Source organism: Orbicella faveolata, unplaced genomic scaffold, assembly GCF_042242905.1.
Source record: "Orbicella faveolata isolate gen_17 unplaced genomic scaffold, um_ofav_v1 contig_36, whole genome shotgun sequence".
In the NCBI taxonomy this organism is placed as follows: Eukaryota; Metazoa; Cnidaria; class Anthozoa; order Scleractinia; family Merulinidae; genus Orbicella; species Orbicella faveolata.
Window position 1 is genome coordinate 15,659,853 of NW_028301565.1, and position 15,721 is coordinate 15,675,573.

At 39.6% G+C, this 15,721-nt stretch overlaps 2 protein-coding genes across 4 annotated transcripts; both read left to right on the plus strand.

The window, feature by feature from the left end:
* Positions 1-21: 21 nt before the first annotated feature.
* LOC110055933 (carbonic anhydrase 2-like) lies at positions 22-6,534 on the plus strand. Of its 3 annotated transcripts, XM_020762372.2 has the most exons (8): positions 1,570-1,642; positions 2,737-2,782; positions 3,049-3,075; positions 3,554-3,915; positions 4,729-4,821; positions 4,931-4,997; positions 5,225-5,400; positions 5,875-6,534. In XM_020762372.2, exons 3-8 carry the CDS (start codon positions 3,051-3,053, stop codon positions 5,983-5,985), a joined length of 834 nt encoding a protein of 277 aa, XP_020618031.1. In that variant the 5' UTR covers positions 1,570-1,642; positions 2,737-2,782; positions 3,049-3,050; the 3' UTR covers positions 5,986-6,534. The 3 variants fall into 3 exon arrangements, with proteins under 3 accessions (XP_020618030.1, XP_020618033.1, XP_020618031.1); XM_020762371.2 differs by lacking the exon at positions 2,737-2,782 and having other exon boundaries at positions 22-1,642; XM_020762374.2 differs by lacking the exons at positions 2,737-2,782; positions 4,729-4,821 and having other exon boundaries at positions 22-1,642.
* A 280-nt stretch (positions 6,535-6,814) lies between these two features.
* LOC149102404 (carbonic anhydrase-like) lies at positions 6,815-11,401 on the plus strand. Its single transcript, XM_089274568.1, has 6 exons — positions 6,815-6,872; positions 8,392-8,759; positions 9,837-9,929; positions 10,047-10,116; positions 10,854-11,029; positions 11,288-11,401. Exons 1-6 carry the CDS (start codon positions 6,815-6,817, stop codon positions 11,399-11,401), a joined length of 879 nt encoding a protein of 292 aa, XP_089130694.1.
* Positions 11,402-15,721: the final 4,320 nt, after the last annotated feature.

Below are 15,721 nucleotides of genomic sequence, written 5' to 3' on the forward strand. Positions count from 1 at the left end.
CGTATACTAACGGATATCCGTTAAGCGGTCAAAACAAACGGCTAACGAACGGGTGAGAAACAGATGTTCCAGCCGTTTAAAACGGTTTCAAATACCGTTCGAACGGCCATGGAAAAATTTCGAACGGATTCTGTAAACGTTCGAACGGCAAAGGAAAAATTCTGAACAGATGATGCCAGCCGTTCGAACGGCTAACGAAAACTTTTGAACGGATGACGCCAGCTGTTCGAACTGCTAAAGAAATATTTCCAACGGATGATGCCAGCCTCCCGAACTGCTGAAGAAAACTAAATTGGAACGGATGATGCCAGGCGTTCGAACGGCCGGAGAAAATGGTTCGTATTGAACGACTGGTTATGAACGGCTCAGCGGCTAAATGTGGGAAATTTGGTTGTTTTGTGAGAGATCAATTAAATAGAACAGGCTAAGAGCATTGAGGGTTAGAAGAATCTCAAGTTACGGTTAGAGTTCTCGCCACTGAGAATCTGGATGGAAATAATTCCTTTGTGCATATCGGCTATTCCCATAGGATAAGTGAAGGGAATGCCTAGAAATTACAGCGCCCAAAAAGGGGCTAGTCAGCCACTCGCCCTTGAAAATTCCTGTGTCCGCCCCCGAATTATCAACATCACTTACTACAGAGTGGTAGAATTGGTCGATCAGTATGTAACTGCTGAAGAATGCTGAAAACTATCAATTGTTGATATTGTGTGACATAGGTAAAAGGGTTTATTCAGCTTGGTAGCAGGAACAGAAACGGCGGCGTTTTGTTTATTTACTTTTTTTAAATTGTGCTTCAACCTTGGGGGAAAAAACAGGAAAAATTAATTCAGAACGCAAAGGTAAATTTTATTCGTTCGTGGTTGTGGAAAAATGTTTGCAACATCTTAGTTGAGCTGACATATTTTAATGAATAAACATTACTTGTGGGCACAATTTAATTTGGCGTAAAAAGGTATATCTCGATGGAAAATTCGTAAGGTCAAAGCATCACGAACACAAAATGTTAAGATATTTCAAGTGATATATTCATTTCTTTTTCTTTATCATCTCAGTACGCTGAATAGTAGAAGGAATAAAGTGTATACTATTAGTTGAGGAAACGAAAATCCTTTACATTAACAGTAAAAACCCAAAAGCGCACGCATATTATGAATTAGGATGTTTTAACGCCCTGAAAGTCACTAGTCAATCAGGCGCCATGTATAATTATTTTAAAATTTCTTTAAGTATATATGCGGCCTTCAAAACTTATATTTTCAGTAGCTGTCTCAACTTTAGGCTAGAAAGTAGATGATTTTAGAAAACTGAGATTTTATAAGAGGAAATGTGTTGGGACTGCTCGAGAGTTGTACATGTCCGTTTGTCTGCTGTGAACTTACCCATCCCTGCCCCTGAGGATGATATGCTTCAGTGAATATGATCACAGAATAAGTATGCAAAGGCATGCTTTTCGCAATAGACGTACGTCTGCTCGAAGATTGATCGATATTGCATGCAGTGATATCACTAAACGTAATTAATTTCCACCGCCTTAATCAATAGTGATCACTCTTCGTTGGCGTGTGGCAACAACAAGACAAGATGCAAGCTCTAGTCCTTGTTATGTTAGATTTACTTCCCTGCTTGCTTGCTTCTCAAGGTATGGGTGTTATGCAATGCTTAGATTGCACGTTAAAATATATTTTCTCGTCTGTCTTGCGCTAAGCTGACTGGAGCTTGATCCATGATTCGCATTTTATTGCACTACCGTCAATGCTATGAATTCTTGATACAAGTTCTCAAAATCAGTCAATTTTTTTTTCTTCAAGAATGATATGACAACATCCATACATTCGTAATTATAAAGCAAAAGACGCAGGATAAAGAGAATATCACCAACTAGGACAATGGTATCGTCTCGATCCTCCTATAAATCCTTAAAACGATTTTTAAAAATTAAAACTCTCTGTTTCACATCAATATACTCTTCTTTTAGTTTTTTTGATTTAAATATCGTAAGCCTGATCGTACACATGTCTTCTACTTTACTTTATGAATGCAATCATTATAACGAACTTGACATGATGAACTTTTGAGTATCGCTAACAAAAGTTTATTTTGCATTCGAGAAGAGCGAAGTGAGCATTAAAAGAAGTAAGTTATTTAATTGCTAACCGATATAATTGTTCAGTAAACGGTTATATAAAATATGATGGCCAGTATAACGACACATTGATAACTCAATAGTAGAGTTGTGGCATACATTATGAGAGTAACAGACCGTTAGTTTGAAGACCGGAAACGACAACTGAGCCTTAGTGAGCTTTGAGCAAACATTTTCGTGACAACAAGGACATTTGCTCAATTAAAAAAACAATGATCTGTTGCAAAAATGGGCGAGAAAGCGATATAACTGCTACATGTTATATACAATGTGATGTCCAGTATAAGAACACAGTAATAACTCAGTGGTAGAGCTATGGCATACAATATCAAAGCTTACTACTTACTGAGTTGTGTGTATAACTGCGATGATCAATCATATCTTCACAAAATGATCTGTTGAGAAAATTGGCGTGAAAATAACATTGACAAATAAGCTTCAGAGAGGCTTTGATTGTATTGTATTTGTATTCGTATTTTGGATTCACCACTTGACGATACGAATACAGTATTGTTAAAAATAAAGTGTAGTGAAAGGAAACGGAAAGGACAAACTAAACTAAACTAATTATATGCCCTGTTTTATTTCAGGATACAAAGAAAACTATAGTGTAAGAGAGGACAGAGTAAACACAGAGTAAATAGCTTATGTTAGACTTATTAACACTGAGTAAAAAAGAACTGGTTAAGTGCTGGTATTGTCTTTGAGATTCTTGCAACGATTACGTTCCATAAATTCTTTCTACAGTATAATTATAGCTCATCGTATATAATTCAAGAAAGCTTAAATGAAGCAAGGCTATTACAATGACCGACTTAGTCATCTCTGCAAGATGTAACGATAGAAGGGTTAATTATATAAGAGAATTACTTTCACTTTTTTTCTTTTTTTTTTTTTTACAGAAATGCATTGGAGGTACGGAAAAACTGGTAAAGCTATTCTGTTGGTTCCCGTTATTTGACAATACGAAGATAGCAGATACCTTTCCTAAGGCAATATTAAACGTGCAACTAACTGTCACAGAAAAACAATTTTTTTTCCATTAATGACGAAAGCTGTCACTACAGCTTAAGGATGCTTGGTCAACGGAAAATTTAGCAACATCTCACGAAATGGTGAATTTAGGAACCTGAGAAATGATCATAAATGTCACATCGAATTGTCTTGTAGCCAAATGTTTTGAGCCAGCGACAGATTAAATCTGAATACACTCCAGACAAATGTGAGCTAGTATACCACTGGCATTAAATAAAGATCCAATCAGACGATAGAGGCATTGTATAATTAGGAAAATATTGACTTGCAGAAGTCTAGTTGGTAAATGGTTGATTAATAAATAACAAGAGAAACTGTGAATAACTAAAGAGACTAAAATGATTAATTCAAGAAGTTTTCTTATTTTTGCAGTGTATGATCATGGAACTGCCATTTGCGGTCCAGTAGACTGGAAAAACGTTTCGGCACACTGTGTCGAGAACACCCAGTCCCCTGTCAACATTAAAACCGACAAGAATTCCATGCATATGTTTCCTTATCTGGATGGGTTCCACTTCATTGTTGATAACATGGTGGGAAGCGTCAGTGGCGTTCTTGTCAACAATGGGCATGCGCCAACCTTAATTGTTGACCAATCCAAAACTCCCGCCATACTTACCGGGGGTCCCTGGGCAAACAAAGTGTATATGCTTAAGCAACTTCACTTTCATTTCGGTTGTGATGCCTCCAAAGGGTCAGAACACACTGTGGACGGCAGAGTATACTCTGGAGAGGTACGCGGGTTTAACGTAGAAAATAACTCTAAACTGTAGCGGGTCTAACGGTGTTGAGGGCCATCACTGGTCTCCTAGTATGACGTCTAAAAACTAAAGGATTACCCATTTTCTTAACAATATCTGATGGAATGTTTGAATCACTTGTTGCACGGCAAAGACAGCCACACTGGCTCCAGGAGTGACAAGATTGAGGTTTACAAATGCTATTTACACCGCATGTCTTTAAAATGACTCAAATTAAAATTCCAGTCAAAAAAATCGTTTAAAACCTTCAAAAGAAGTAGCAAACAATGAAATATTTACCTCGTGGTCATGGTCTGAAGCCTCAGCTGTGTGAGAACCTCATTTGCCAAAGATTGCTTAGGTCTGTCGCGGAATGGGCTTGACAGATTTACTCTGAAGAGCTGTCGTTCAGTCTATAGTCTGAAGAATGTTGATTTGAAGGGTCGTCTTGATTGCATTTTATGTGTAACACAAAGTTATAAATAAACTAATATTGATTATAATATACTTGGAACGCTAAGCGTTCACATTTTAACAGGATAATCATTCTTTTTTCAGCCAATGCCCCTGCCTATGCCCACCAGCCCTACAGCCTCAACCTACCCCTGACAGTTTGCCTTAACAGAAAACCCTCAAGAATTACATCATTTTCTTTCAACTCGCTTCTTGACTTGCTTGCTTTCCTTTTCTCCCTTTTTCTTATTGACCTTTTTGGTTTCCGTGATCACTTCCTTCCTTTCAATAAAAGTTCTACCTGTTGGTGGTTCTCTATAGCTAGACTTACACGATTTTGTTCCCTTTTTGTAGCTTCATTTGGTGACTTACAACACAAAGTACTTTGATTTCCACGCTGCCGCTGACAAACCAGACGGCCTGTCTGTTGTTGCTGTGTTTTTCTTGGTATGGAAAAATAAGTAACAACAATCAATGATCAAAATTAATGGAAATCGTTTAAATCGACAGATCCAATAAGCCACGAATTGTGCTTTATTTTTTCATTAAAATATAGGATAATGGTGGTGACGAATCGAATTGGGAGCAGTTAACGGACGCAATGAAGAAGATAACCAAGGCAGGTAGGACATTTCAACTGTGATATTAGTAATTTGACTCTAACACTCATGGCTTAGATACTAGCTTAAGGTTTCCTTTCGTCCGTCAGTTTTTCTGTTTGCCTTCCCTTTACCTACTCAAAGTGCATAAAAAACACCTGACTTTAGCTTTTACCTAGACATCTTCTTGTCTCCACGCGCAATCTGACAGAAGAAAATTATAAGTATTGAGTCCAACATTTTCTTTGAAGATTCCATTACCAAGGTCCCAATGTACTACATCAAACTGTACCATATGGTTCCCCAACTGCGAGATTTATCCAGGGCATCATTCTACACTTACAAGGGATCTCTGACAACTCCTCCATGCTACCAGTCAGTTAAATGGATTGTGCTAGAAAATCCAGTTTCCACTAGCAGAGAAGTGGTAGGAGTGTTTTATCGTCAATGCTATTGCTATTATCAGTCTTACATGTTCATGTTTCTCTACTTATTTTATCCATGCTAAACTGTCTTGTTTACTGTGTTCTCTAATCAGAATTAATGAGTGACATCAGCTTATTACGATACTTTGTGAAGTCTGCTATGCATAGCTTCTTCTTGTGAAATACTTTGGAAAATGTCATTGAGCGACGATTTATTAGTAACTTGCGGCCGTTACACGTAGTAGATAAAACCAGGGTCGAGAAATGCAAAAGACACATGTAGATAACATTTGACTTTAGAGAGTACATGAATGCAGTACCATGGTGTGCTAAACTGTATGTACTATAACGGATGACCATGATCTTCAGAACTGAAAACAGTTTATCGTTCAGGACATAATGGAAATTATTTTATGCAACGTATAAAAAGTGATTGTTTTGCTTCCTAAAACCTTTGATTTCTTTTTTTATTTCAGATGACTGCGATGAGAAGTCTCAAAAATCACGAGGGCCACTCCCTGTGTGACAACTTTAGACCTACGCAGCCGTTGAATGGACGCCTTCTGGCCAAACACTCGCGATACTGAGCTTGCCAGCCATCGCAACAAGTGCCTGCGTCAACTGTTATCGCAGTCAATTATTGTTTAGTTGTAGTTTAGCTATATTTTGTAAACTTCTTGTCTTACATATACTGATGCGACAACGAGAAGTGGTTCCACAGTAAAAAATATTTATTCTCGGCATCTTAGTGTGTGTCTCACGGCTGGAAAAACCACAGCCTGTGAATAAGCTCTCTCTCTGGTCTAGAATTGGGCGAAGAGAAAGCGGGAGGGAAACGGAGAACAAGGAGAGGGGGGGGGGGGGGGGGGGTGGAGAGAGATGAGGGGAGACGCCCCATCCCCCAACACAAGCCCTCTCGGCCACTTCACTCTGAACCAGTTCCTTCTCAGCCCTTTTAGCCGTGGTCAGAACCTTCTAGCGGCCGGGAGCCTGTTCACAGGCTAAAATACCACAGTCTGTACATGGATGTATTCAGCATGTTTTGTAAAGTCGGGCGCTAGTCCGTTTGGTATGGCACAGGTCCCGCAGTGTAAATAGTTTTTTACTGCTGAATAAATTTTTTAGATTATTTGTTATCGCAGTGTGAATTTTTTGCGCGACGTTGCCGCCATCTTGCATGACGTCATTTCCCAACAGACAATCACAACGCTTCAAAAATACTGCAGCCATCTTGAATACGCAAATTGTGCTTTCCTTCTCTCTGATTGGTCTGTTCAAATTTTTCATGAGGTGGTTTCGAGCATATAAGCTACCTTAACTACCGATATTGCAGTGATATCATAAACGTTAATAAATTTCCATCGCCTGCATCAATAGTGATCATTCTTCGTTGGCGTGTGGCAACAACAAGTGAAGATGCAAGCTCTAGTCCTTGTTATTTTGGAATTACTTCCATGCCTCTTTGCTCTTCAAGGTACGACTGTTATGCAATGCAATGCTTAGATTGCATATAAAATATGTTTTTTTCGTCTGTCTGTCGTTAAGCTGAACTATATCACTCGCGTTTTATTGCACTGCCACCAATGCTATGAATCCTTGATACTAGTTCTCAAAATCGGTCAATTTTCTCCTTCAAGAATGATGACAATATCTGTACACTCTTAAGAAAAAAAAAGCACAGGACACTGAGAGAATCTCACCAACTAAGGCTATTATGTTGTCTTGATATCCCTATAAACCTTAAAACGGTTACTAAAAGTTGAAACTCTCTGTTTCACATCAATATAGGCTTGTTTTAGTATTTTCCAATGCAGTATATTTCGGATGTAAAAGAATGTTCGCATTGGTACAAGTACATTTTTCTGTCTATTTTATTGCTGAATTGAAAACAAAAATTATAACGAACTTGACATATGATGAACTTTTAAGTATCGCTAATAAAAGTTCATTTTGCATTCGAGAAGAGCGAAGTTATTATTTAAAGAAGTAAATGATTCAATTGCTAAGCGATATAACCGCTACATGTTATATACAATGTGATGTTCAGTATAAGAACACAGTAATAACTCAGTGGTAGACCTATGGCATGCAATGTGAAAGCTTACTGCTCACTGAGTTGTGTGTATAACTCATCAATCATGTTTTCACAAAATGATCTGTTGAGAAAATTGACGTGAAAATAACAAGGACAAATCAGCTTCAGAGAGGCTTTGATCCGCAGTATTTGTATTTGCATGTAGTTGTATTTGTATTTGTATTTCTCCACTTGACGATCTGAATACAGTATTGCTTAAAGTAAAGTACAGTGAAAGGAAACTGGAAAGGACAAAATAAACTAAAGTAATAATATGCCCTTTAATTAGATAAATGAATTTTAGAATAAAAGAATAAAATACTAGAAAATTAGTGTAAGAGAGGAAAGAGTAAACCGCAGTAAATAAATGGTTTATGCTAGCTTATTGGTACTGATCAAAATAGAACTGGTCAAGTGCTATTAATCGGCTATGAGATCCATGTAGAAATTACGTTCCCTAATTCTTTCTACAGTATATACCTCTTCATATAGAATTCAAGCATGCATGGAGCAAGACATTAGAATGACCGCCTAAGACATCTCTACAAGATGTTACGCGCGGTAACTGAAAAGTGAATTATATAAGAGAATTAAAAGGTTATTTTTTCTATTTTTTGCAGAAATGCATTGGACGTGCGGAAAAACTGGTAAATTTATTCTGTTTGTTCCAGTTATTTGACAATACGAAGAGAGCAGATATTTTCCTAGGGCAATATCAGTTAATCGTGACAGATTAAATCTGAATACTCCAGGCAAATGTGAGCTAGTATTCTGCTGGCATAAAATAAAGATCCAATCAAATGATAGAGACCGTTCATGATTAACAAAAATATCGACTTGCAGGAGTCTAGTTAGTAAGTGCTTAATTTACTAATGAGATTAAAGATGATTAATTCAAAAACGTTTCCTATTTTTGCAGTGTATGATAATGGAACTGCCATTTGCGGTCCAGTAGACTGGAAAAACGTTTCGGCACACTGTGTCGAGGACATCCACCAGTCTCCTATCAACATTAAAACTGACAAGATTTCCGCGCATATATTTCCGTATGCGAATGGGTACCGCTTCATTGTTGATAAGGTGGTAGGAAGTGTCAGTGGCGTTCTTGTCAACAATGGGCATGTACCAACCTTAATAGTTGACCAATCCAAAACTCCTGCCTCACTTATCGGGGGTCTCTGGGCAAACACAGTGTACAAGCTTAAGCAGATTCACTTTCATTTTGGTTGTGACGCCTCCAGAGGGCCTGAACACGCTGATGTGGAAGGCAGGGTATTCTCTGGAGAGGTACGCGGGTTTAAAGTTTAAAATAACTCTCAAATTAGCTGTAGGGGGTTTAACCGTGTACAAGCTATCATGCAATGGTTTCCTAGTATGACATCTAAACGCTAAAAGATTACATATTTTCTTTACCATATGTGGTAGGATATTTGACTCACTTGCAATGTTGTACGGCAAAGAAGGCGATATTAGAGACCTTTAGATTAGACTACGAGTGCGAGATTGAGTACGAGTACCATTTTCGATTTTCAAACCAGTGACGTTTCCAGAGCCCTTGCTCTTCATGTTGGTTTTACGTAGAGAGGCTAGCTCATGGGATGAAATGGTTATGTGATTTGATGATGTGAAGCCTGCGAGCTAGAATTGAAAAGTCGTTCTCGCACTCGATCTCGTAACCGTACTCATTATCTAAAGTCCCCCATTGGATCCAGGAGTGACGAGATTGAGGCTTTCAAATGTCATTTTCACTGCACGACTAAGTAAAATCGTTTTAAAAAAAAACCCTTAAAAGAAGCAGCATGCAGTGAAATCTTACCCTGGTAGCCATGGTCTCTCACCTCAGCTGTGCGAGAGCCTCATTTGCCAAGGATTGCCTAGGTCTATCGCGGATGGGCTTGACAGATCTACCCTGAAGAGCTGTTGTTCAGTTTATAGTCCGAAGATTGTTTATTTGAGAGACCGTCTTGATTGCATTTTAATTGTAAAACAAAGGTATAGACAAACTGATATTGACTGTCATCTACTTGGAGCGCTAAACGTCCACACTTTAACAGGCCGGACGATCATTCTTTTTTCAACCAATTTCAATACCCTTGCCCATGCCTTCCCGGCCCTGCACCCTCAACCTACTCATATTAAAACAGCTTGACAAACGATCAAACGATTCAGGAAACCCTTCATCTAGAATTACAACATACTCTTTCAGCTAGTATGACTTGCTTGCTCTCCTTCGATCTCTTTTACTTGTTTTGATTTGTTTTGTTTTGTTTTGTTTTATTTTTATTTCACGGCCTTTCAATAAAAGTTTCAACGGTTGGTGGTTCTCTATCGTTACATTTACATCAATTTGTTTCCTTTTTGTAGCTTCATTTGGTGACATACAACACAAAGTACTTCGATTTCCACGCTGCTGCTGACAAACCAGACGGCCTCTCTGTTGTTGCTGTGTTTTTCTTGGTATGGAAAAATAAGTAACAATCAATGATCAAAATTACTGAAAAACGTTTAAATCGGCCGGACTCAATAAGCAATAACTACATATGCTTTATTTTTTTGTATTATGTTAAAATAAAGGATAATGGCATGGGTAACGAATCGAATTGGAAGCAGTTAACGGACGAAATGACGAAGATAATCAAAGCAGGTAGGATTTCAGAGAACTGTGATATATTAGTCGCCGCCTGGTTAGCTCTGTTTGTACAGAGCCGGACTGCTGTGCTGGAGGTCGAGGGTTCGAGCCCCAGATCGGACCAACACTTATCGTCTTAAGATATTTGAAGAGAATGTGCTACCTTTGTAATTACATCTGCAAATGGTTAGACGTTCAAGTCTTCTCAGATAAGGACTATAAACCGTAGGCCCCGTCTCCTGCATCTTCAGTGTTACATGGCTAGCAGGGGACGTCAAAGAACCCACACGCTTATCACAAAGAGTAGGGCATGGAGTTCCCGGTGTTGTGGTCTGGCCTTGTCTTACGGGTTGCTACTTCAAACAGGATTAACCTCACTGCACCTTTCCCGGCCCTTGGACAGAATTGTCCAAGAGAAATGGCCATATTTTAGTTAATTTGTCTCTAACACACGTACCTTAGGTACTACCTTAAGGTCTCTTTTCGTTCTTCTGTTTTTCTGTTTGCCTTCCTCGCTCTTACCTGCTCAAAGCGTTTATAGAAACACCTGACTTTAGCTGTTACCTGGACATCGTCTTGTCTCCAATCCGACAAAGGAAAATCTTTCCCAATAACCCGGGCCGGAAACAGTTCAGTATTAATGTACCGGTATTAAATTTAACCGTCTTGCTTTCAGTATCGTTAATCAGGACACGATTTCAGGAAAGAAGATTAAAAGAATTATAAATCCAACATTTTCTTTTCTTTTGCAGATTCCATTACCAAGGTCCCAATGTACTATATCAACCTGTACAAAATGATTCCCCAACTGCGAGCTTTATCCAGGGCATCATTCTACACTTACAAGGGATATCTGACAACTCCTCCATGCTACCAGTCCGTTGAATGGATTGTGCTAGAAAATCCAGTTTCCACTAGCAGAGAAGTGGTAAGACTGTTTTATCGTCAATGCTCTTGCTATTATATTCATACGTGTTCATATTTCTCTACGGATTTTATCCATGCAAAACTGTCTTGTTTACTGTGTTCTCTAACCAGAATTAGTGGCATTATATGTACTATGACGGCTGATCAAATAACCATGATCTTCAGAAGCGAAAACAGTTTATCGTTCAGGACATACTGCATGGAAATTGTTTTCAGGAACTGGATTGTTCCCCAAAACTTTGAATTATTTTTCTTTCAGATGACTACGATGAGAAGTCTCAAAAATCACGAGGGTCACTCCTTGTGCGACAACTTTAGACCTACGCAGCCGCTGAATGGACGCATTCTGAAAAAAAAACACTCGCGATACTAAGCTTGCCGGCCATCGCAACAAGTGCCTGCATCCTGCATCAACTGTTATTGCAGTCAACTATTGTTTAGTTGTATTTTAGCTGTAGTTTATGAACTTGGTGTCTTAAATGCATTTATTCATTCATTCGTTCTGTTTATTTTGCCTTTTCACTTAATGTACAGTATTTATAAATATTTTAATGTGAGGCGAGGTGACCTCTAGAAACCATCAGGCTTTTAGTTAAGGCCACCTCGTACGTAACAATACGGTTACATAAATAGTGCAACAGTGTGCGACAACGGGAAGTTGTTCCATAGTAAAACATTTATTCTCGGTATCCTAGCGTGTGTGTCTCACGGCTGGAAATACCACAGCCTGTGAACAAGCTCCCTATGTCTAGTCTAGGATGGGGCGAATAGAAATCGGTAAGAGGGAAGGGGGGCCGGGTGCGGAATCATGACGGGACGCGCGGAGCTTCTACTGTAAGTACCGCAGAGAAATGGTAGGCAATTTACCTAGCATTCCTTATATACTGTCACTAGGGTTCTTCGTCTTGTGGCCAGGGAAGGCGTCATAATCTGTTTCAGTGACATGTCGACGATATTAAATAAAAAATCAACCAGAAAGGGCCGATGTAATATGAGACAAGATTTAAAATAAAGCCACGATATTAATAGTGCTTTAAAAGTAAATAGTGCGTTCGAGTCATTCCCGATGCTTTCAAATGATGGCGAACTCCACCGGCGCCAATAATCTGGAACAAAACAAGGTTATTATATATCGGATCACGTCTAAACACACGTGAAGAAAGGCTTGAGCAGGAAAAAAACGTGAGCGGACAAAACCGGGGAATGCCGATAAATCAAGTAATCCCCCAATAATAAACGAATTAAACAACGTGAACCTTCCTCTGCTTCTCCCCCTGAACCAAGTTCAGATCTACAAACTGAACTTAAAGATACCAAAGTGCCTACGAATGGATGTTGAGCGCGGCGAGCAGACGTCCATGTCTTGTTTACGCAATGAAAGCAAATAAACTCCTGAGCTTGCATCGAGATGCTTGTCCGGAGCGTTTGATTAATCAATCTAACACAGATCTTAAGGAATAAAAACCCAGATGATCTGGAATACTTGTCTGAGTATGTCGTTGGCAGTGGGAGCCACGTGCAGTATGCTCGGCAATTGAAGTTATTGTGTACAAAATATCGCACAAATACACAGCCGAGAGAAAAAAAAAAAAAAAAAAAAAAGGGCGAGGAGAAACTTTAATAGTACAAGTCATGGAGCTAAGATAGATTGTCAGTGCTTTAGTAGACCATGCACGGCTACCAATCGCTCGGCCAATCGCTTGGCCAATGGCTCGTACACGCAACGAATCGTAAAAGTCCGTAAGTAACGACCTCCGAAAGAAGTGAGCCCACCCCCCATCCCCTGAAACTAGAGGAACTAGGGTTCAAAAGTATAATTATTTTTCCAATCAATAACCTGAATAACGTACGATAAACTGATGACGATTCAACTAAGGTAGGTATAGCTTATTCCAGGAGGCATCATGAAGCGCCCTGGTGAAACAAACCCCGCAAAATGTTCATCAAGTAACAAGAAGGTACTAACTGGACTTTGTCTTCAAATTGAAATTACTAAAATTGACAACTTTGCATCATTTTTAACGGGAACGCATAAAAAGAACGTTTAATCAAACTGAAATTAAAAACCCGACCAGAGCAGTTAAATATTGATAAAGCAGACTAACGTAGCAGTGCATCATGAACAGTAAAAATAGTTTAAGGTATCTTACATCACGGTCTACATATAAAGTGCCCACCCATGTGCCAGCAACATAAATTTCAACTGGATCGAAGAATTTCTAAACGATTTATAAGAACTCAGTGTTTTTACCAATTACACCCACAGTCTTAGAGGAATACAGCCCTTTTCTCATAGAATTAAAAAAAAAAGACCAGGAAGAGATACCTACATTAGAAGTTATTTGCGTTCCCTCATGGGGTGAGAGATTCTCACCCATATCAACTTTCTTTTCTCTGGTAAGTTCTCGCACGTTTAGAGATGCGCCACACTCCCGTTTTAGGTGCGGGGATCCAACCAATGCTTACTTAACTTTTTAAAAATTCTACTTTTAGCCCTCCACCAAATCTACACACGTGTATTTCACTTGTGCAAAACTATTGATTTGCACAGTGTTTGGGTTGGACATTCTCGCCCATATCAACTTTCTTTTCTCTCGTAAGTGCTCGCGCGCTTAGAGATGCGCCACACTCGCGTTTTAGGTGCGGGGATCTCAGCCAATGCCTACCTAACTTTTTCAAGATGCTACTTTTAGCCCTCCTCCAAATCTACACACGTTTATTTCACTTGTGGAAGTCTTTCAATTTGGACAGTGCTTGGGTGAGAGATTCTCCCCCATATCAACTTTCTTTTCTTTCGGAAGTTCTCGCGCGTTTAGAGATGCGCCACACTCGCGTTTTAGGTGCAGGGATCCCAACCAATGCTTACCTAACTTTTTCAAGATGCTACTTTTAGCCCTCCTCCAAATCTACACACGTGTCTTTCACTTGTGGAAGTCTTTCGATTTGGACAGTGCTTGGGCGAGAGATTCTCGCCCATATCAACTTTCTTTTCTCTCGAAAGTTCTCGCGCGTTTAGAGATGCGCCACACTCGTGTTTTAGGTGTGGGAATCGCAACCAATGCTTACCTAACTTTTTAAAGATGCTACTTTTAGCCCTCCACCAAATCTACTCACGTGTATTTCACTTGTGGAAGTCTTTCGATTTGGACAGTGCTTGGGTGAGAGATTCTCGCCACTATCAACTTTCTTTTCTCTTGTTAAATCTCGCGCGTTTAGAGATGCGCCGAACTCGCGTTTTAGGTGCAGGGCTCCCAACCAATGCCTACCTAACTTTTTAAAGATGCTACTTTTAGCCCTCCCCCAAATCTACTCACGTGTATTTTACTTGTGAAAGTCTTTCGATTTGGACGGTGCTTGGGTGAGACATTCTGGCCTATATCAACTTTCCTTTCTTTCGTTAGTTCTCGCGCGTTTAAAGATGCACCACACTCGCGTTTTAGGTGCGGGAGTCCCAAGCAATGCTTACGTAACTTTTTAAAGATGCTACTTTTAGCCTTGTTTCAAATCTACACACTTGTTTTTCACTTGCAGAAAACTATCGATTTGCACACTGTTTGGGTTAGAGATTCCCGCGTATATCAACTTTCTTTTCTCTCGTAAGCTCTCGAGCGTTCAGATATGCGCCACACTCGCGTTTTAGGTGCAGGCACCCCAACCAATGCCTAGCTAACTTTTAACGATGCTACTTTGAGCCCTATTCTAAATCTACACACGTGTATTTCACTTGTTAAAGTCTATCGATTTGAACAGTGCTTGGGTCACAGATTCTCGCCCATATCTACTTTTTTTTCTCTCGTAAACTCTCACGCGTTTAGAGATGCGCCACCCTCGCATTTTAAGTGCGGGGTTCCCAACCAATGCTTACCTAAGATGCTTCTTTTAGCCCTGCCGCAAATCTACACACGTGTATTTCACTTGTGAAAGTCTGTCGATTTGGACAGTACTTGGATTGGACATTCTTGCCCATATCAACTTTCTTCTCTTTCGTAAGTATTCGCGCGTTTAGAGATGCGCCGCACTCGTGTTTTCAGGGATCCGAACCAATGCTTACCTGACTTTTTAAAGATGCTACTTTTATCCCTCCCCCAAAATCTACACACGTGTGCAAGTCTATCAATTTTGACAGTTCTTGGGTTGCACAATCTTGCCCATATCAACTTTCTTTTCTTTGGTAAGTTCTCGAGCGTTTAGAGATGCGCCACACTCGAATTTTAGGCGCAGGGATCCCAACCAAGCCTCTCTAACTTTTTGAAGATGCTATTTTTAGCCTTCTCTCCAATCTACACACCTTTAGTTTACTGTGGAAGTCTATCGATTTAGACAGTGCTTGGGTACGAGATTCACGCCCACATCAACTTACCTTTGTCTCGTAAGCTCTCGCTCGTTTAGAGATGCACCACACTCGCGTTTTAGGTGCAGGGATCCTAACCAATGCTTACCTAACTTTTTGAAGATGCTACTTTTAGCCCTCCTCCAAATCTACACACGTTTATTTTACTTGTACAAGTCCATCGATTTAGACAGCGCTTGGGTTGGACATTCTTGCCCATATCAACTTTCTTATTTTTCGTAAGTTCTCGCGCGTTTAGAGATGCGCCACACTCCCGTTTCAGGTTCCGCAATCCCAAGCAATGCTTACTTAACTTGTTTTAGATGCTACTTTTAGAGCTCCTCCAAATCTACACACCTTTAG

Coding starts and splice junctions, on each gene's coding strand:
- LOC110055933 (XM_020762371.2), top strand. CDS start 1,585: ATGCAAGCTCTAGTCCTTGTTATGTTAGATTTACTTCCCTGCTTGCTT. Junction 4,822..4,930: donor TTGTTGCTGTGTTTTTCTTG/GTATGGAAAAAT, acceptor ATTAAAATATAG/GATAATGGTGGTGACGAATC. Junction 5,401..5,874: donor TTTCCACTAGCAGAGAAGTG/GTAGGAGTGTTT, acceptor TTTTTATTTCAG/ATGACTGCGATGAGAAGTCT.
- LOC149102404 (XM_089274568.1), top strand. CDS start 6,815: ATGCAAGCTCTAGTCCTTGTTATTTTGGAATTACTTCCATGCCTCTTT. Junction 9,930..10,046: donor TTGTTGCTGTGTTTTTCTTG/GTATGGAAAAAT, acceptor GTTAAAATAAAG/GATAATGGCATGGGTAACGA. Junction 11,030..11,287: donor TTTCCACTAGCAGAGAAGTG/GTAAGACTGTTT, acceptor TTTTTCTTTCAG/ATGACTACGATGAGAAGTCT.